The 20,558-nt window shown below is 46.3% G+C and overlaps 1 protein-coding gene across 1 annotated transcript; it reads left to right on the top strand.

Annotated features, from left to right (window-relative positions):
• Nucleotides 1-1,279: 1,279 nt before the first annotated feature.
• On the top strand, nucleotides 1,280-19,776 carry LOC8053089 (adipocyte plasma membrane-associated protein). Its single transcript, XM_029989804.4, has 9 exons — nucleotides 1,280-1,595; nucleotides 1,831-1,982; nucleotides 2,750-2,862; nucleotides 4,637-4,726; nucleotides 10,036-10,152; nucleotides 12,258-12,429; nucleotides 14,259-14,393; nucleotides 15,585-15,858; nucleotides 17,165-19,776. The coding sequence occupies exons 2-9, from the start codon at nucleotides 1,870-1,872 to the stop codon at nucleotides 17,360-17,362; spliced, it is 1,212 nt and encodes a 403-aa protein (XP_029845664.3). The 5' UTR covers nucleotides 1,280-1,595; nucleotides 1,831-1,869; the 3' UTR covers nucleotides 17,363-19,776.
• Nucleotides 19,777-20,558: the final 782 nt, after the last annotated feature.

The following is a 20,558-nucleotide window of genomic DNA, read 5'->3' as shown; positions in this document are numbered from 1 at the left end:
CTCGAACCGCTAGCGCTACATTTGAGCGGAAAAAGAGCGTTCAACAATGGGTAATTAATTTTTGCAAAAAAAACTTTATGGGGAAAAAAAAGGGGGGGGGGGGGGGGGGGCTGTTCCGTACATTTTAAAAGCTATTAAATATTTGTGTAGCTGGCGAATGTTAACCATGTTGAATAAACCTGAGACTGGGAGTGGCACTTGCTAATTAGAATTTGAACATTACTCAAGTGATTAATAAAAGTATGGGTACTGCTAAGATTATGCAATTATTTGCTTGTTTATTAACCTCTGTGCATGATTTTTTTTTTTTTATTCCTATGAGTGTACCATTGTTTAGAACACATCAAAATAAAGATTATTATTATTATTGTTGGAGGAATTTTTCGCTTAAAGGCCGACGTACAACCTCGGTTTTCTGCAGGGAAGATAATCCTCTTAGGCGCTCCCCTCTCCTAAGCTGCGAGGAGAACCAAGCCAAGGGTGACGAGAGGAAAAAGTGGAGGAGCCGGGCAAAAGCGGAAAACGCGAAGTGTACGTCTGCTTCTTTCATATGTGAATTACGTCTTCCACATCGTTCGGAGTGAAGCGGCCGCTATTTGTGCTTCTTTTTAATTATTTTTTGTTAGCTTTTTAAAAATAAAGGGGCGCATGTTTACACAACAAACAATCAAGTGTGCACCAGATTGAAACCAAATATTTATTTGTGTAGCTTCTTTACATCTTTTGCCATTTCTAAGGTACTGTTAAACAATTCATATATATATATTTTTTAGTTTTTGTTTTCTTTTTTTAACATACCTGCGATTGGGTGTCGGTTGGATCCGTCCTTTTGAAAAAGGCGTCTCGTTTAAAATTTTTAGAAACCTTTTTTTTTTTAGTTAATGTGACAGGAAGGTTGTATGTTTTACGATGTACTACTTTGCAATATTTTAATAACTTCACGGGAGCGCTCTCAGCAACTGCTCTCTGCAAGTCTCTGCAATATCGTATTTTGAAACCAGAACCGATTGCTCTATCAGCGGTAGCAGACGCCGTCGCCAGACGCGCCTGCAGTGCACTCCAATCAGAGCCGTTTATACTACTCCAATCCCAAAATCTCTTTTCTTCCTCTATTACGGAAAGAAGAAAAAGAAAAACTTTTTTTTGCTGCTCTGTCCTTGAGTTCATACAGGAAGAACCTAGCCCCCAAGGCCAACAACGAGCATACAAAAAAAATCTTCCTTTCTTTTACTCGCCCTCAAACAATCAAGCGTAGCCAGCGAACCAGCCAAGCCGCCGAACCAGCCAAGAAGAAAAGGCCTGCACATTTCGTCCCAACTAAACGTCATCGCTAGTTGATCCACGGAGCGTCACCGCTTGGGGGCAACGGTGGTAAGAGTTTCACGAACGATGACGTCATGCCAAGGCCTTTAAATGACATAGTGAGAAACGAAACCAACAAAAACAGAAAACCAGATTAACATCCTTGCTCGCCGTGCTTACACGCCTCCTTTCCCTCGTATGTTCTCGCTGGCTGGCCATCCACGTTCCCGAGGCCACTTTGCCGAGTTTTCTTTTTGCGTGCTGTTCCGCCTCGTCTCTAGCCCACATTGAACGTAAGTTATTTTCTTAGAACTTGTACTGTTTAGTGAGCGCGCTACTAGAAAGAACCCTTTTAAAAATCTATGAATGGAATGCGCATATCGTTTTTGATAGCGGAACTCGCAACAGGTGGTTCCACTGTACAAGGTCGCTGATCTTAACCTTTATCTCGGATTACTCATCTCAGATGCTGCACGCGTCTTCCTTTTCATTCTATTAATCGACTGCTTATTTTGTTTTTTTGTTTAGAAAAACGGCGAAGCGGGTGCTTCGACAACCACCGCAACCATGATCTTCAGCCTACTCAAGTGTGTGTTTAGGTTCGCCCTGTATTTCCTGTTGGTTTTCCTGGTTCTGCCCTTCATACCACTGTCCCTGGACTTTGAGCCCGTCGCTTACAAGTGAGTACTGAAGTATTTGTCGTCGTCGTCGTCGCTGTTTTGACGAATGATCGCTCCCTTCCCGTCGCTACCTGGGTGAGCGTCGTACCGGCGCTACCTCCAAACTAGCAGTCGTACTGCGCTGGCAAAATTTCTCATCCTCAGCACGTGTTGCTCAAAACCTGACTTACTAACCCCACGACATATGATGACAAATTATTCACTTCTTTATCGCTACCACCGCCCGGCAAAACCCAGGTTTGTGTGTAATCTAACGATTTTTTTTTTTGTGTGTGTGTGTGTGTTTGTTTGTTTGTTTTGGACAGCAGGAAGCTTAGTCAGCCCCGGTGGGTGTCTGGTGTCTCTGCTGTTGATGGGAAATTTGGTCAGCATGGTATGACTGCTAGCCTTGGGTTTACACACTTGCCACATTCGCAAAACACATCCATACTAGAATGCCTTGCACTTTTCTGCACTGCACTACACTTTTCTGCACCAGTGCAGGCATGGTGCACGTAAATTGAACGAGCAGTAATTACATGACCAAACACCAGTACGATGCTCATCCAGATCAAAATGGGCAGGGACGAGGATTGATACATTCCTTTTGAGTCAATGCATTTCAAGTGAGTTGTCTTTTATCTATTTCGAGACTGCCACCGTATGCCTGTGCTGCCGGCGAACACTCGTGGCGGTCTTATCTTTTTCCGTGCACCATTGTTTTTGTTCTGTTCCCGGGTCGCCGTGATGGATGGATTGTCTTCTTTCTTTCCATTGTCCTGGAAAAGGGTCGATCTTCCCGAGTTTAAGGGCCCCCTGGCAGTCAACAAAGCGCTCGATAAGGTCGAGTATCTCCTGCAGAATCAGATCGTGGGTCCGGAGTCCTTCGAAGTACGAGAAGGTAATCAGAATAATGAAACAATTATACCTAACTGTGCAGCCTTGTGTGTGCGTATGTGCATGTTAACAACACTGGGATAGCTTGTTTTATATACTTGGGGAAAACTTTTCTCGGCAATGAAGCCAAAGCTTTTAATACCTTTGCACCTTGCTCACATTGAGCGCCGATCACAGCTGTGCTCGCATGGTCTTCTCTTCAAAAATGCCAAAAAAGGTTGTCCCTGAGTATACATCCATTGAATAAACTATGCTGCAGAGTAATGATGCTTTAGACATGAATGAATGAATGGATGCTAACAGCTGTACCCTTTATAATTCTGCTGCTTGTGCCATCTAGCTTAGCTTTAAATCATTGTTATGGAGTTGTCCGAACCTTCATCTGAAATTGCAGGGAACGGTTCTGCGTCCCCTCCAGAAATCCTAAAGACCGACGACCAGTTTGCGCTTTCCACTTTTCTCTCTTTTTCCCCTCTTCCCCCCTTCTACCCTGTCCACCGTTGTATGTTTCCTCTTCCCCTATGGTGATAAGGACATTCTGCCTTGCAAAATCTCGAGTCTGGTCGTCGGCCTATAAAGGGATATTGAACCGAAATTTCGAGCTCACAAAACAATGCTGGACGGATAGGCGGGACGCTGCAAAACCCCAAAACATCACTTATACAGCGATATCTCTAACGGATCGCCGTATTTTTGGAAAAGAAATCCGCTGTTGGGCACGGCCTACGAGGCCGACGAGTCAAGGCACGTCATGATTCCCATTCTCTCTCCTCCTTGCTATGCCCCGTCGAGCTAATGAACCGAAGCGAGGAGGAGAGAAGCAAAGACGTTTTCCCTCGTTCTCAAATTCTCCTGGAGGACAGTTACGTCGAAGATCTCGCTTGATCGCGCCCTTCTTTTCCAAAAGTATGGATATCCGTTTCATATATCAATCTATGAGGGATGTTTTGGAGTTTGTACCGTCCCGTTCAACGCCTCTGCGGCCTAATTTTGCGAAATCCGAATTTCAGTTTAGTATCCCTCTAAGACAGTCTGCACCAGAGCAAAATGATATTGCTTGGGCTTTCATGCACCTCATGTGAAGCTTGTGCAAATTGTGCAGATTTATCTCTAATGTGTTTGCGACAGAGCAGAATATCAGTGGTTGTCTGCAAAGTTGGCAGACGGAAGGATTGACCCTTTGTTGACCGTCTTGGTTCCATCACAGACAGGCACTGTCTTATATCTGCAGAATTTATTGTGCAACTTTTCCTCGCGGAAAAGTCTCGTCAAACTCTGAACCGTGCAGGCAGAATGCTTCAGGCCTGTGGTCATACTGGAACTCTTGCTGAATCCACTAACTTACTTGGTTAAAGTAGGACAACACAAAATCTGCCTCCCCAAACTATGAGGAGTAGTTGCTTCACTTCAAGCGATTGAAAATTGTTGGTTCGGTGATGCCTTTCATGGACACTTTCGTTTCCCCAAGAAAGCGTCCATAATGTGAGCTGTCCATAATGACGAGACAAAAATGTATCATAGTTGATCCCCGAAAAGGTTGTCTAAATGGAGGGATTTCCATAATAATGAGGTCCATATTAATGAGGCATGACTGTACTCCGAGACACTGGGGTATGTCGCATGCTATTAGAGTTGTTGGTGCATGCCTGCAGCATTGTACGACGTATTAGATTTCTGGAAAATGTGAGGTGACGGAGGTGCGATGCGGTCGGCAACCATGACACTTGTTTAAGTTCTTTTCCTTCCGCTGAGCTCATGCCAGGTCATTCGTGTTGCAGGTAGCATCTACACCGGCATCATCGGTGGCCAGCTCATCAAGATCACCGGGAAAAAGATCACCCCCGTAGCCAAGTTTGGAAAGAAATGCGGTGAGTTCTCAAATTCGCTTGGCACATTCGTTTATAGATTGAGTTACCTAGGAATGTGTCTGTTTTATTTCCTCCTTTATGCTACATTTGGCACCGATCAGTGCGTCATAGTACAATCTCTTTCTGAATAAGTTCAGGGGTAGAAAAATAGGTGAGGTGACTGAGTTTGCTCTGCATTTTGCTGAGACACTTGGCTTCATCGCTTTACGGGAACCATATGGTAGCTTTTATTCCGTGACTTCATTCGCAACTCCAACAAACTATAAAGGGCGCGCTGGTCAGACGAAATGGTGGACGAAAGGGAGTCGTTTTTGTCGTTCAGCACGCGGACCACCATCAATTTCTTGCACTGCAGCATAAAATCGGTGTTACATATGAACGCAAAGCGATTTTTCGACGGTAGAAATCTTCTTCAAGTCAATGCGTAGGAATGACATGGTGGAAGCATAAAAATAATTATTGGAAACAATGTTTGTTTCTATGCTGTCTACGAGAACCAAGCAGCGATAGCAGACAACAGAGTTGAAATGACCTCCTCTCCTGAGCTTCTCGGCGTTGTCGCTACGCGGTGTCGGTTTTGCTGGAGTCACTAATTGTTTCAATTACGTACGAAGGCTCATCATCATAAAACATAATCATAAATGTAACTAACAGCAGTGAAGGCTTATTCAATTGAGCGTCTTGTTATCTAACCATCCGTCGCCCTTCAGACTGCTTTTAGCTTAAAAGCGTATAGTCAGCAACAGGTGAAGGATGCAGCAGGTGCTCTGCCTCCAGCATGAATTTTTTGCCTTTGATAGCACTTTGTCGCATGTACAGCCAAAGCGTGGTGGAAGGCACTGAGCGTTTTCTGGAAGCTGAGCTTCTATTGTTATCTTGTTCAGGACTATACACCGATCAGCAAAAACATCATGACCACCCCTGCATTCGGGGAATGAGCATTCCTAACTGAAGCTCCATCCATGTCATTTACCATCTTCTGATGCTGATGAAAAATAACGGCTGTTGTTGATTGCACGTGCATGTAATGGGAAAGGTTGCTGATATAAGCGACATTGACAGAGGGCAGATCGTCATGTCAAGATCACTGCTGACTAGTTACACCCATTCGTGGCTTGTCTTTCCCACCAGAACCAGAATCTTCCAATAAGACAATGCTCCTCGTCACAGGGCCAGGATTGAGCTACAGTGTATCGAAGAGCACGATGAATTCCAGTTGATGTCCTGGCCACCTAACCCGTTGGATACTGATTCTATTCAGCACATCTGGGGATGTGATGGGGCGCCAGCTCAGAACTCGCCAAACCACCTCCTCGTAATCTACAGAAATTTTGCAGCCTGTGCTTACAAATCTTGTACAAGCTTGCTCAAGGCGCTTGCCAAGGACCTGTAGAATCCGTAACAAGATGGGTTGCAACTGTTTGCATGCTGCCAGAGGTATTAGGTGGGTGGTCATAATGTTTTGGCTGATCAGTGTAGGTATCATCCAACTGGCACTTCATACCTGTAATGAGTGCTTTTTGTAAATTTCTCCAAAGTTTGTCTGCTAGGCAAGTGAGGCATTGCAGTTAACTTTTGAGCGAACTTACCTTAAAGGAGGACCAGCAGAAATATTCTTCCGCCTGGTGGAAAGTCCTTCTCGCCCTCTTTCTTTCTTGTATTGTAGCACGGCAGCACGGCGAGGCGAGGGGAAAGGTCTCCTTTTGCGCCGGCTTCTTCTGAGAGGATAAGCCGAGAAAATCCCCATTCTGAGCGACGGGCGATCGGTGCGGCAGCAGCGACCTCGTGACTTAGAGGTAGCTTCAGCTCCTATCGCGTAATCTGCCCCATTTTTTTTGGCGCTCACTAAGCCTAGCCCCTCGGGTGTAGGTTTTACGGAGCTGCAAGGCTGCGCCCGCGCAGTCACCGAATTTCCGCTGTCGTAGGTCTTTAGTTTAGCCCGTGGCAAAGTAAACGCATACTTGAGAGCTGCGATGCATCCCCGCACCCATTGAAGGAACGTTTCATAGATATTTTCGGTTGATCAAGGAGCTCAAAACACATGCGCGAGAAGTGGTGATTTAGAAAACTGTCAATGCAACTATCCAACCTAAGTGGCAGAGCTCAGTGCTAGACCAATACATGTTGCTGGGCAGAAATAGTAAAAAGCGCCGATGTCGCGTTCGGGCTAAAAGTGCCACGTAATGCACGCGTACCGCTACAAGTGCGTCCGGACATTTCATCGAACGCCGTTTCATCGAATGCCGTTTCATCGAAGCCGTTTCATCGAACGGCGTTTCATGGAACGCCGTTTCATAGAAGCCGTTTCATCGAACGCCTTTTCATCGAACAATGTTACAGTCTGTCATACTTTGGAATTTACTTTAATTTTTATACACAACTTCATCTCATTCTCTCTTTTTTTTCTTTTGTTTCTGCTTTTATATCACTGGGTGCAGTGGCGAGATAAGTTCCATCGTGAACATATCCTGCTTCGAGAAGAAAGCCTCCATGAAACAATGACCCCTCTCCATGTCACATGAAACAATTAAAAATGAGGCAAAAACAGAAAGCACAGACGCTTAAAAGTGTTTTAGGTGTCTGTCCTTTATTTGCAGCGTCGTGGTTTCAGCCATGTATGTACATGAGTAAAGCTTTTCAGTAAGTCGCTTACCCAATTGTTTTTATTTCTTTTTATGCCAATTGCTTTTATTTTTAGTAATTTGACACCACCTTCAAAACAATTTCTCAAGTGACTACCTTAGTCTTAACAAATGCAAGGTGAAACATCTATAAAGCACTGTTATGCCCCAAAACTCGGTACAGAGCCGTAACTGAGAAATTCGATGAAACGGCCCTTGGCGATTCGACAAAACTGCGTTCGATGAAACGGCGTTCGATGAAGTGTCCGTTCATTCGGTGAAACGGCTTTCGATGAAATGGCGATAAAGTGAGGTTCAGGCTTGGTCGGAGATTGCTACGGTTACACTCGTACGCTTTTTCAGTTCTATCTCGCATAAATAAGCTTCTTGCTCAAATAAACAGGGGCATCTGACTTTTCGCTCATCTTGGCCTTTTGCGCGACTGTTAACAAGTTCTAAAACAGACAAAGCAAAAGTGATTTAATTAGCTCAGGATTATAGGTGGAGCGAAATATTGACAAAGTTCAAGGTTCCCTGGGTCGTCTTTTGTATTCAATTCCCCCTCCCCTCACCACCACTTCCTTCCTCTAAATAAACAACGTAGATTATTTTATGAACCACCAGTAATAGAGCGTACTCACAAAACGTCTATTTGGCGTAAGAAAGGCCTTGTTTAAATGTTCGAGCAATGAACTTGTTTTCTTACTGTGCGTGACACAGCTAGCACAAACACAATATTGACATTTTTACGCAAGGGCCATGCAGAATTTAGTGTATAAGAGCAAAATGATGCCTCGTAAGTTGGTGCCCAACGGAAGCACTCTTTACCGAATTGCTTGTTTAAAAATAACAACTTTTCAAACATAAAAATAAAACAAAATAACACCACTTTTTTGGGGGCCACTAAATTTACTGATTTACTATGTTAGCGTTGATTGTGCAGCGGTATGCGTACATTACGCGACACTGTTTGCGCAAACACGACATCGCGCTTTTTGCTATTTTCCCCAGCAATGTATCGACTCGCACTAAAATCTACCGCTTAGGTTGGATACTCGCATTAACAGTTTCCTAAACATCGTTCTCTTCTAACAAAAAAAAAAAAAGTGGGAAACACCGGTGATAGTTTGTGCTAACTGCGTAGCGTAGGGTACCTACAAGTTTTTTACAATGTTAAATACAATTCTGTGTCACGTTAAAAAAAAATGGTCTGCTTTTGCCTTAGTTTCTTTAAGACACCGCAAATACTTCGAAGTGGCGGTCCGTGCTATGGTACCGATACAAGCAACGTTGAACCATAACACGACACGCTAGGCTCGTCAAAAAGGGTTTTAATATTGTCTTTTCGCTCCATAGCCGCACTCGATGAAGAATGTAAACAGCGAGTCTAGCTTACATTTCGTTGTGGGGTACGGACCGTATACGGTTATCTAAGTGGCTAAAAGCGACCCACTGAAACTTTCTAAGATTGACATCCACCCTTGATGCCCTCTCACCTCAGGTGCTTGTTGGGAATGTGTAAATATGAATTGCATTTTGCTGGCCATCATGCTCTGCGAGTTAGGCACACAACAGGGCATTTTAGTAAATCGTTTTCAAAGGCCCGCTGCCACTTCAGGCGCGCGCTTCAGAGAATGCATCGAAGTGGCAGCGCGAGCTCCCGCTAAATATAGCGTGGCCTGAAAACATAGTCTGCTAAAGTTCTTCAATAATTTGTGCTCACTCCTAGAAAACAGAGACCTTCTAGAAGATGCCCGCGCCTGGTACATCGTTTTCTTTTCCATCGATCCCAATTTGAGGCAGGTTTGAGCGTGATAAGCCGTTTTTTCTTGAAGATGAAATGTTTTGTGAAGATGTAAGTCATCCTTACATATTCAAGTCACCACTTCTCGCGCATGTGTTTTGAGCTCCTTGATCAACCGAAAATATCTATGAAACGTTCCTTCAATGGGTGCGGGGATGCATCGCAGCTCTCAAGTATGCGTTTACTTTGCCACGGGCTAAACTAAAGACCTTCGACAGCGGAAATTCGGTGACTGCGCGGGCGCAGCCTTACAGCTCCGTAAAACCGACACCCGAGGGGCTAGGCATGGTGAGCACCAAAAAATGGGGCAGATTACGCGATAGGAGCTGAAGCTACCTCTAACTCACGAGGTCGCTGCTGCCGCACCCATCGCCCGTCGCTCAGAATGGGGATTTTCTCGGCTTATCCTCTCAGAAGAAGCCGGCGCAAAAGGAGACCTTTCCCCTCTCCTCGCCGTGCTACAATACAAGAAAGAAAGAGGGCGAGGAGGACTTTCCGCCAGGCGGAAGAATATTTCTGCTGGTCCTCCTTTAAGAGAATCCGGACAGTAATTGTGTTGTGTGTTTGTTTGTACAGGGGGAAGTTAGCAAGCTCCAATGTGTGTCATGTTCCTCCACTGTAGACAAGAAATTTCGCCAGTGCAATACAGCTGCTGGCCTGTGGTCTTTACCGTGCACCCCGCGATAGCGATACATGACCGCACGCCGATACGGTGCTCATTCGGATCAAAACGGGCAGGCGTGAGGATTGGGCCCAGGATCCCTGGGTTCAACAGCGCGAGCTTTCGCTTCGTGCGCTTCATGCTGCGGTGCGTCGACACGCTCAACCGCCCATCCCCCTTGGAGGATTTGCATAATATTGGCCGCATCGTCTTTTTTCCCCAGAGGGCCAGTGGGAGGAGAGCATCTGCGGACGACCTCTTGGGATGCGCTTCGACAAGGCGGGAAAGCTGTACGTCCTCGATGCTTACTACGGCCTGCACGTGGTGGACGTCAAGACAGGTGACGTCCTTCAATGAACGCGGTCTTGCTCTTTCTTTCCTCGGTTTCGACAGCACACCTAGAAGACTCGGACGCACGTTGTCGGCAGTGACGTAGCCGTCACGTGCAGCGTTCCCGCCGGGACTATGGTGCCCTGGAGCGCGTCTTTGACTACCTAGTGTTCACTGTCCTATACCACGCAATCGTTGAACATTGCCCCAAACGTTGGAACTTCTTGCCGTAACTTCCATGACCAACACTGCAGTCGGTCTTAGAAGTTCCGGCAAGAAGTGCGAGCTAGTGTGAGTTTCGCCACCATCGTCACGGCGTTTCAAACTCCCAGCTGTCGTGGACTGTCAAACCGGAGAGCAACCCACAGCAGAACTGGCGTCTGCCACATCCGTTGTTGCCGCTGTGGCACTGCAGGAATTACTGCAGGCAGCAGCATGACACTTCTGCGACATCACCAGCCAGAAATCGAGGGAGCACGGTCGAGGATGCGGTGAAACACACGTGTCAGAGATGTTTTCCGGGCACTGTTCCAGAAGGTTGCACGCGTGTGCAACGTCGGGCGCCCCTTGTAAGTCCCCAAAGTTTTAACGGCCCACCATAGTCGTCGACGGCTTGGAAAACGCGGGACATGGCTCGTCACATACGCGTTTCTTGCTTCCGAATTAATTTCTCAATGGTGTAATCGACCAGTGCCGTAACCTCGTTAACTGTGCGGCAGCAATAAGACGCTCGGGACATGCCCTGTGTCTCTTAAGCTGTCAGGGACCGTACCACATTCGGAAGCTTGTGTTGGGCACATGTTCGCACTGTCATTTGTATCTTTGCCGTTTTTGTTGGCGTTCTGCCAAAGACTCTTAGGTGTTAGAACTGTACTCTTTTATAGTGCTTTGGAAGGGTGACGTTTTTTGTGATTGTTGCGCTATAGGCCATCGTCTAAAATACCTTCGCCCCCGAAGTTGCAATTCTTTTACAATCTCCAGGTTCTTTGAGAAGCCTCCTTGGAATATGCCGGAACCCAAAACTGCTTCCCTTTATTCTTTTTTATTATTTTTCTCTACTGTCTTTTTTAGTTTATTTTATTTCTCTCCCGTGCTAGTTCATTCCGTAAGCCAGGGGGGTGGGTACCTGACTTGGTCAGACTCTTTCTTGGCAGCTTTTTGTCTGGTGTGCACCCCTCTCAAGAGTGCCTTTGTGATGGTAAAATTTAACTCTAATATCATTGTTCATCCACAAGCATTGGTAAAATCACGAAAATGAAAATGGCAACCGAAAGGTCACAATCTCGGCTTGGTAAGAAAGGTTTAGAGGAGTGTGAAATTATGCGCAAAATTGACCTCCAGCCACAGAATTTCGGGGCAAATGTCGTTCGGGAAGCGAAGGAACCTTTCTTGCTGCCATATTCGATACGGAGGATGTAGCAACTATACTGTTGAGACCGGTTATAACGAAGTCAGTTATAAAGAAGTGGCGGATACAACAAAGCGATCACGATTTCCCATTCCCTTTCGCACTTTGTTAACCAAAGTCGGTTATAACAAAATAGCGGATATAACGAAGTGATTTCCGATTCCCGTTGACTTTGTTATAACCGGTCTCGACTGTATTCATTGACAGAGTGAGATCAGGAGGGCGTGCTAAAATAGTGCCTAAACTGCAGCAGTACTTAACTTCATATTAGGGGCAGTCGTGGAAATCGGGGAGCTCGAGGAACCTGTAAAGTCGCAATCCCACTGCTCACTTATCGTACGAAAGCTGCAGATAGGGAATGACAGAATTGCCTGTCTGCGCCGACCTGCCTCAAGCATCTTTGCTTCGTATAATTGTGTGCTTCGAACATGTTTGCAGATGGTTTTCGTGTGACCAACGTGACGAAAGGACTGTCATAAAAGGAAAAACTGTGCCTCGGACAGAGTCTGCAAACTGCTTTTTTGTACGACGTATTGGCAACGCAACCACAGCGTAAGGGTACCTTGGGGAGACCTCGGGTTTCTAGGAACCCGAGTTTTGTGTGTGCGGACGTTGGATGCTGTTGAAGGCGTGACACCATTCGTTGAGCCGTTTAGCGAGATCTTGAATTGCCATTGCGGCTCGTTGCAATCTGTCCCTCATCACAGGCTCTGTCGTTCCGCTGGTCCCCAACGGCGTGGACCTGGACGGCCGTCCGCTGCTCTTCCCCAACGATCTGGTGTTGGACAACGACGGCGCCGTCTATTTCACCGAGACGAGCACCAAATGGCCCCTCAACAAGATCATCTACACCATCATGGAGCACGAAAACTCTGGAAGGTGAGATGCCGTCTCGTAAGCCCCCGCACTCTGTTCCACCAAGCGACGGATTGCAGAAGGCACTAGGAGCCGTCGGAGCCAATCCAGTTCCGCGTGACTGTCACGTGACGTAGAGTCCCTAGAAAGCTATGATCGGTGTGTCGGAAATCTTTTCCCCTGTTGTTTGACGCCGCCACGCCATTCGTTTGTCCGTTGGCATCGCGTGACGTTCGTTTGCACGCCAGCGGCTCGCGGATGTCGCCATGTCAGCATTTCGGGTTGTGAGGCTCTGCTTACGGCAGTCATGATTCTGAAAAGTGATTGTTCAAGCGATGGATGCGGAGTTGGGAGATTGTCGTGGTATTGTTTCACTTTGTGGTGGACTCGCGATAACTCAAACTCGTGTATTTGATACTTCTGGATAATTCAAACAAATTTTTAAAATTTTGGTTGTCCCGCTATGTTTTTAATGTTCAATTTATAAGCCGTTGAATTCGAACGACGGCGTTTTTGTGCAACTCATACTTTTTGTTTGCACGGCTCCGTTGAGCATGCTTCTTAGCGAGCATTGGTGCACTGCGGAGAAGCAACACCCGCGGTGCTCGCTTCGGCCTGTGTTCCTTCTTTGTAGTGCGCCAGTGCTCGGTAAGAAGTGCACTCTACGGGGCTAATGGTCCACAATAGACAACATTTTTGAGGGACAAGTTAACTAATGTCATACATTTCACAAAGGTTTCATGTGTGGCATACCTGCATTTGATTAGTAGGGGGCATGTGTAGAGGAAATCATCAAATATCTGTTTTGTGTCTGTAGCCATTCATACAACGAACCATGATTTTCTTTTGCATCATACTTACATGAATTTCTGATCATTCAAACTAAATTCGTGACTTCCTGGGGTCTTAATTGATGGGAGTCTACTGTAGGACGACAAAAGGCACTTCTCGCATCTTCTGTCAGGAAGGTGGGCAAAAACTGGCGACAACTGTTAACATTGTTTCTGTGCATCAATATGGCTGAAGTGTTGTCATTCTAAAGTGTAGCTTAGGGAGTGGCTGGGCTGCTGAAGGACGTCTGCTGTGATCCTTTTTTTAATGTGAAAGCATTAACGGGGGGGGGGGGGCCTCATGAGCGAGCTGACGTCATCAGTCTGAAGCGCGAAAACGACAGATAGTTTCCTTCAGTTCCATTGGCTGGCGCGCGTCGACGGGGCTCCCATTGGCCGCTGCGCTCATCAGTTTTCACGATTAATCACCCCATGGCGCTGTGTGTCCGTCGGCACAGAGCGTCCAAGGTCGCCAGGGGAGCACACACGCCCACCGGCGACGAAAAGTATGCAGCAGACAAAAAAAGGAAGCGAACGAGCGGCTTACATGCTTTCGCATTCACAACACTCAAGGAATGCTTGGGTGTACCTCAATCTTCTATTTCTTTTTCTCTTTTCTTCCCTCTTTTTTACCCTGACCGTAGGGGAGTCTCTATAGAAGTAAACAATCCAATTTGCACACAGGCTTTCAATGAGCCTTTTCGGTAATTATAATGCGCCGTGTATCGGCAAACCAGGAAGGGTATATGATGGCTTTCTGAGAAACTCCAATCGGTTATTAAGCCTACTTTGCTGTTGCAAACGAAGGCTGAACATAATTGCAGTATACTGCATTTGAAGCGCTGCACAATCCCTGGCTCCACTGTTACTAAGCGCTGATACGACCCTCTAAATACCACTAAAAGAAGCGGACTGCTGCGTCTGCTACTGCTACGCTTTTGCGTAGGCAACCTCGGAAAGAACCCATTCGTCTCGCAACATCCCCCTTTTTTTACGTTTCTGTTTCGGTGCAACCCCCTGCAGACTGCTCAAGTACGACCCCAAGACAAGGCAGACGTACGTGGTGCTTGAGGATCTCCACTGCCCCAACGGAATTGAGCTGAGTCACGACGGCGAGAGCGTGCTCTTCTCCGAAACCACCCAGAGGAGGGTGCTCAGGTGAGAAACATTTGGAGCCCCATGGGGGAGAACACGAAAAGTATGTTTACCTTTTCGTGCCATTTTCGGTATACATTCGAATCTCGTTAATTCAAACTCTCGTAATTCAAAATAACATGCAGGTCCCATCCTATCTGTCTCTATGGGAGGAAACTGCCGGTAATTCAAACTTTGCTTTAGTTAAACAAATTTTTGGTGTGCACCCGTGGTTAGAGTTTTTAACCTTCTGACATGTAGGGGCTCAATTCTCGCTTTCAAAAAGTTCTCTTTTTAATTTTTCTTTTTTTTTTTTTGTATTTTCACATGGGTAGATACAATGTTTAGCTCTTTTCGGGCATTTTGTGGTGCTCCAGCTGATGGATCATTCCACGGTTCTCTCCCTGCAAATTATGGTACAGCACCATCTCGTTTATTTTGTGCTCAGCAACCTTCATTTTTGCTGAACCGAACGACGTTGGCCGGGGAACAGTGTGCCGACTCTCTTGCTTGCTCCGACTCAAACAATACAATACTGATATACAAATTTCTCGTGCTTCCCATTTTGCTGAAATATGGGCCACAGTATATTAATATCGTCTGCACCCCCCCTCCCCCGCAAAGGAAAATCTTATGATCAACAATTTGACAAAATGAGTTAAGGTGTGTAAGTCAATCCACTTATAATGATAATGAGGAAACCCGAAATTTCAATCGATATAACCAATTATTAATTATTGTTGTATCTGGACTAGAAACTGATTGTTTCTAGTCTAGAAACTCTAGAAAATGACCATTAGTAGCAGTACATCGTTATATGTGGTATCGTTATAAGTGGATTGCACTGTACATCTTTTTTGTCGGACAGAAATGACGTCTTTTAGCCTTATCCGACCGTTTTAAGGTGATTATAAGCGCGCTTTATGCGGCCAAAAGTATGTTGTTCTCTGTTATAAGCCATTTCTGAGGGCAAGCTGAAATTTTCGCAAATCTTGGATGCTAAACATTTGTCTAGAAATCCCCAATGCAGTCATGTAAAACGTAATCTCCGTCCGCCCGAAATGGTGCTCACGCGATCGACGGCGGACGGGCCGTTATAAAGTAAAACACGCGCCGTCTTTTCTGCGCGCCTTAATCCGAGCGATCAGCCATTCACGAGCGCACAAAACGAACAGGCGGCTACGACGGCAATGACGAGGAGGTTGCCGTTTGCAGGTACTACGTAAAGGGTGCCCACAAGGGGGACCTGGAGGTGTTTGTGGACAACCTGCCCGGGGAAGTGGACAACGTGCGGCGCAGCAAGAGCGGCGGCTACTGGCTGGCCTTCGCCTCGGGCCGCTCCCGGGGCAACCTGACGGTGGGCGACCACCTGGGGCCCTACCCGCTGGTGCGCAAGGCCACCGTGCGGCTGCTGCACCTGCTCGGGTCCCTGCTCAAGTACACCGCCACCTACTTCAACTGGGTGCCCCTCAAGGACGTTGCCGCCAGGGTGAGAAGCTCGCGTGGTGCTTTGCTCGCGTGGCGCACCTCCGACCGCCGCGTCCCCAAAAGTGGCCTCTCGGTTTCCGCCCGGTGACGTCGCGGAAGTGTCGTGTTGTCAAGGTGCAGGAAGGCAGAGGAATATACAGTTGAACCTCGATATAACAAAATAATTAGCAGCCCCCGGTGACTTCGTTAAATCCAGGTTCAACCTGCAAGCGATTTCCCTGCCTTGTTCCTCTTTCACAATTTCTTTAAAGGAGCGGTGCAACCATTCTCTGACTTTGGCCAGTTCACTGCGGGAATTAATCTGTGTCACTTATGGAACGAAAAACGGGAAAACATATTTTGTTGCGCTTGCTAGTTTTATTTTAAAAAATGAAACAAATCGAAGCTCAAAGTGCCCCTTAACGCTCTCGTCGCCTTTCGAGTGATGCACTCTGGAAGACCATATGGTTTCCCTGTGGGTTTTTTTTCTTCAGATCCCCCAGCCGCTTCCCCTGCGATTGTCGACTTTTCAAGGACGAGGATCGCTGAAGGTCGCGGCAAGGGATCGACACAAAAGACGATTCGCCACGGGGCTGTTTTCCTGTAACTGCCACACGTGGCTGCAGATTTGCAAATAACTAATTTTTTCTTCCGCGATTACGCAGCAGAATAGCAGTCTTGGGGCAAGGTGACGTGCTTTGTGTCACTCGTGCCTAGAGAAACTATATAAGAAATGCAAACTGCAAATTCTTTCAACATTATAATCGTTGCACCGTCCCTTTAGTATACATTTCGGTTGCGAGCTAGAGCGTGTTTGTCTTTCGTTCCTTCCTTTCGTCCCGTTTCGTCGAACGCCGTTTTTCGTTGTGTCGCGTCTTCACCAGCTGCAATCCTAACGGTGTTGCAGCGGTGAAGCTGAGCGTGGCATCCTTACACTGACATGTGACATCACATCATATCTGACATCATTACACTCCGGCTTTTGCAAAGTCGTCTGTTGCTCCTTCGGGACTGCTTTCAACATGTGGGCGGAATAGGACGCTATGTGTACCACTCGGAGACTTGTCCCAGATACCGTAGCCCAAATCTCGCTTGTGCCTAGCAGGTCGTTGACCCTAGAGCCACCGAATTAGGCAAACTTAGAGTGACGACACTTGAGTCTTCTCAATGTTTTAAAATTGTAGTGGAAAGTTATCCGAATCCTCGTCTTAACTCACAGGGAGCACTTGTATCCGTCCTGCTGAAATTTTAAAACAGTCCTCTGTAGAGCGAAACAATGTCGCCCGAGCGAATAGGTCTTTAGTGTGCTCTGGTCGACGACTCTGCAGATCGACAACGGCTGGATCCTGTACGAGACTCTGCCAAAGTACGGTCTCATCGTGGAGGTGGACGCCAGGGGCAACGTCGTGCGGAGTCTACACTCGCCGGGCAAGAAGATCGGTTTCATATCGGAGGTCCTGGAACACGACGGGTACCTCTACCTCGGATCGTTCCGGAATCCCTTCATCGGGAGGGTCAAGGCCTGATCGGCGGGTCACGCTCATCTCAACAAGTTACACCCACTGGTCGTCATCCTCGAGCCCTTGCCACATTCGAGCTGCTTTCCAAGACAGCGGCGCTTCTGCGTCTGTTTCGTCATCACGTATCTCAGTTCCTCCGAAGGGACCTAGCAGCAAATTTAAATCTTGTCCCGTCTGCAGTGTTTGGGGGAACATGGAGGTAGGAAGCGTCTGGAAGCGACATGATGCTACCAGAGGCGAAGACAGAAGTGTGGAGGGGGGCCCCAAGGGTGACCAAAACAGCTGTTGAGTCGGCTTTCCTTTTCGTCAAATAGCGTCTCTTGGCGTGTCCCTCCCCACTTCCGGCTCCACCTCTGGGGGCGTCGCGTCGCCCCCAGAAGTTTCCTACCTCCATGGGGGGGAAGATGATCTTAGTCTTTTAGTACCTCCGGAGAAAGCCTGCCACGAATTTCAACCTTCGGTATGTCATGGCGATTTAGCGTCGGCGAAGACGGCATGCACCGCCTAACAAGTTCAGAGTCTACTGTAGTCTCATAGATCTTTCTTACTACTAGAGAACGGCAAGGAGGGGCTTTGGTTGTCCCGTCTCCAGCGCGAGCGTCCTGCCTTCGACAGCGCTTCAACGTCTCGCACACCTCGAGCGCATATGCAGCCAATATAGAGCCAATCCCAATCTGCAGCCAATCCCCGCCATTCTCATTCTGCCAGTGTCGGCGGCGACGTTTGTCTTTGTGCGCAAAAACATACGACGAGAATGGAAAGCTACACCGCGACGAAAATCTGACTTTCACCGACCGCTCGGCCATACGCTGGCGCTCCCCTCGCTCAATTTACCTTTGTCCTTTTCCTTTCTAAGTTCTCCCTAACATGCTCAGCATGCCTGCCACACACTCATACCATTGGCTATTGCCCATTGCCACTGTCTCCTCGTCGACTGCTCACTTGGAAAGGCCGGATTCGTCGCACGAGGAAATATTCATTTGCTCACAGCCTCCCAAATGTAAAGCTGATCTAGCAGCTGCATGTTGCTTGTGTGCTGGAGTGCTCTATGAACATTTGAGAACCTACTAGAGGGTGCTGCACGCTCTATTAAATTGGGCAGCTTTTTATGTCGACGAAACATGCTGGTACTTGCAAAGTGCCAAGTCACCTTTGTAGGAAGGGACGGAAGCCTTGGCCAACTGCTGCGCCCTTACCCCATTCCCGCATGAAAGTGAACTGTAAAATTTGCATATCACTCGGAGGTGTGGCTGTACATGCTTAGCGTTGACCAAACTCGCTCCAAAGAGATTATTTGGGTAGTGCGTAGTATAACAACATTTTAATACCACGAAACCTCGTCAACCACTACAACGACACCTGTCACCGACGTAGCTAGTGTCCCACGGTGAATGCCTCTCTGAGTTGCAACAGTCCACATTCACAAGTGTAAAAGGTGAAGAGGTTTCAGCGTATCTATATTTGTTTGTTTTCTGTTCATTTTTTTTTTAAAGTTTTTGTGGCATTCCATTACCTTAGCTGTTGATGTACAGTTTGTGGATGTTATTGGAGTTTTTGCATAGACATATATATATATGGGAAATTATTTCTCGTTAGGTGCAGTTGCCAAGCGAACTAATTGCCAAGTGTGTTTCTGAATAGATTTTCTCGACCTGTTTGTAGCGCTTTAAAGTTGTGTGGAGCATTCCAGAAGAAATGACGAAGGGGCACAGTTCTGACATTAGGGTAGTTTGATTCACTTGTACCTCCTGCACCAGTGCAGAAAAGTGTGGGGCAGTGTACTTCCGATGTGTGCATTAAAATACGACCGAAGTAAACCGCCCTAAACTTTTCTCTAGTGATGCAGGAGGTGCAAGTAGATCAAACGAGCCTATTGTATACAAGTTTCTCTGAGATTCTTGTGCACCCTTGAATTTTTTGCCTATTTTTTTAAAGGGTTTTAAAATTGTGTGGAGCATTCCAGAAGATATGACTAGGGGGCAGAGTTCTGACACCGTGCGCTTCTCTTTATGATTTTTGTGCGCCCATGAAGATTTTTTAAACCTATTTTTTAGGGTTTTAGAATTGTGTGGAGCATTCCAGAAGATATGACTATGAGGAACACAGTCCTCACTTTACGTAAGAGTTGCATCTGTGAAGGTTCTAGAAAACTTTTTATCTCTCAGTGTGCTGGTGATGTGAAAGACTGTACGGGTTAACTGAACTGTGCGCATACTAATTGAGGAAATGTGTTGATGCTGCATGTACCTCAGTCTCTTTTTTTGTCTACTTTTTTTTTTTAATTGAATTTTAACTATTCACTTTGTTCCTGTCTAGACTCGCGTTTTGAAACATTTTTGACGACAAATCTTTCTTCTTTTTTGTATGGTGGACAAAAAACTGATGAACACTTTAGTCAAATACACAATCATCGAACTGGACATCTGTTGGAGTCAATTCATCTCAACGTTGATTCATCTGCAGCACTGAAGTGTTGCTCAATCAGCACACCTTTGCGAGCGATCATTTTCTTTTTCTTTTTTTCCTCTAGCTATATTTTATGAGCACCCCTGATTTCTCTTTTTTTTTTATGTTTATGTTCATATATTTGTTGAAATTCACCAAGAACAATTGTGGTGTTTTTATTTATTATTTTATCTTTTATTTTTTCTTGATACTACAGTAATTACATGTGCATCTAGATGCCGCCTTTAATTTTTTTTTTAAATGGAAATTTTATAAAAAAAAAAAAAAGATGTAATTTTTGCACTTCTTTTTTTAAGCTAAAATCAGTAGAAAAAAAAAAAAAAAAAAAAACTTCCAGAGTGATTTTTGTCTGATAAGCCCGGTGTCTCGCACGGATAACACTCCATATTTTTAGCCGCACTGCGTTAAGACTGATAAAAGACGGACGCAACAGCGCGTGCGAGCGACAGTAGACTGTCCTGCGCTTCGCGGTGCCGCTTTATCCTCGGTATCGCAAACGTCACTCGAGAACAACCGTCCCTCTCGTTTCCTGGAGAAGATCCTATCCTCTCCTAACCGGTCGGGCCTTCCTTTCTAATGATCTGGCGATTTGGCATTTTCACTGTCGAGCTGTATGTATCTCCGCTCGTAAAGTCAATTAAGGTGCGTGAAAGTTACGTGGAAAATATATTTGTTTGCGAGCGCGGCTTGCAGACGAAAAATATGAAAAAAATGTCGTCTGCAAGCGCACTTCTTG

This window comes from Ixodes scapularis, unplaced genomic scaffold (assembly GCF_016920785.2).
Source record: "Ixodes scapularis isolate PalLabHiFi unplaced genomic scaffold, ASM1692078v2 PGA_scaffold10__122_contigs__length_95168666, whole genome shotgun sequence".
NCBI classification, from domain to species: Eukaryota; Metazoa; Arthropoda; class Arachnida; order Ixodida; family Ixodidae; genus Ixodes; species Ixodes scapularis.
The sequence above is the reverse complement of the archived record's forward strand: the minus strand, read 5'-3'. Positions and strand labels throughout refer to the sequence as shown.

What these genes read in the sequence shown, in the direction of transcription:
- LOC8053089 (XM_029989804.4), top strand. Translation starts at nt 1,870, where the DNA reads ATGATCTTCAGCCTACTCAAGTGTGTGTTTAGGTTCGCCCTGTATTTC. An exon ending in TTTGAGCCCGTCGCTTACAA is followed by an intron (nt 1,983 to 2,749) that starts GTGAGTACTGAA and finishes GTCCTGGAAAAG; the next exon opens with GGTCGATCTTCCCGAGTTTA. An exon ending in GAGCACGAAAACTCTGGAAG is followed by an intron (nt 12,430 to 14,258) that starts GTGAGATGCCGT and finishes AACCCCCTGCAG; the next exon opens with ACTGCTCAAGTACGACCCCA.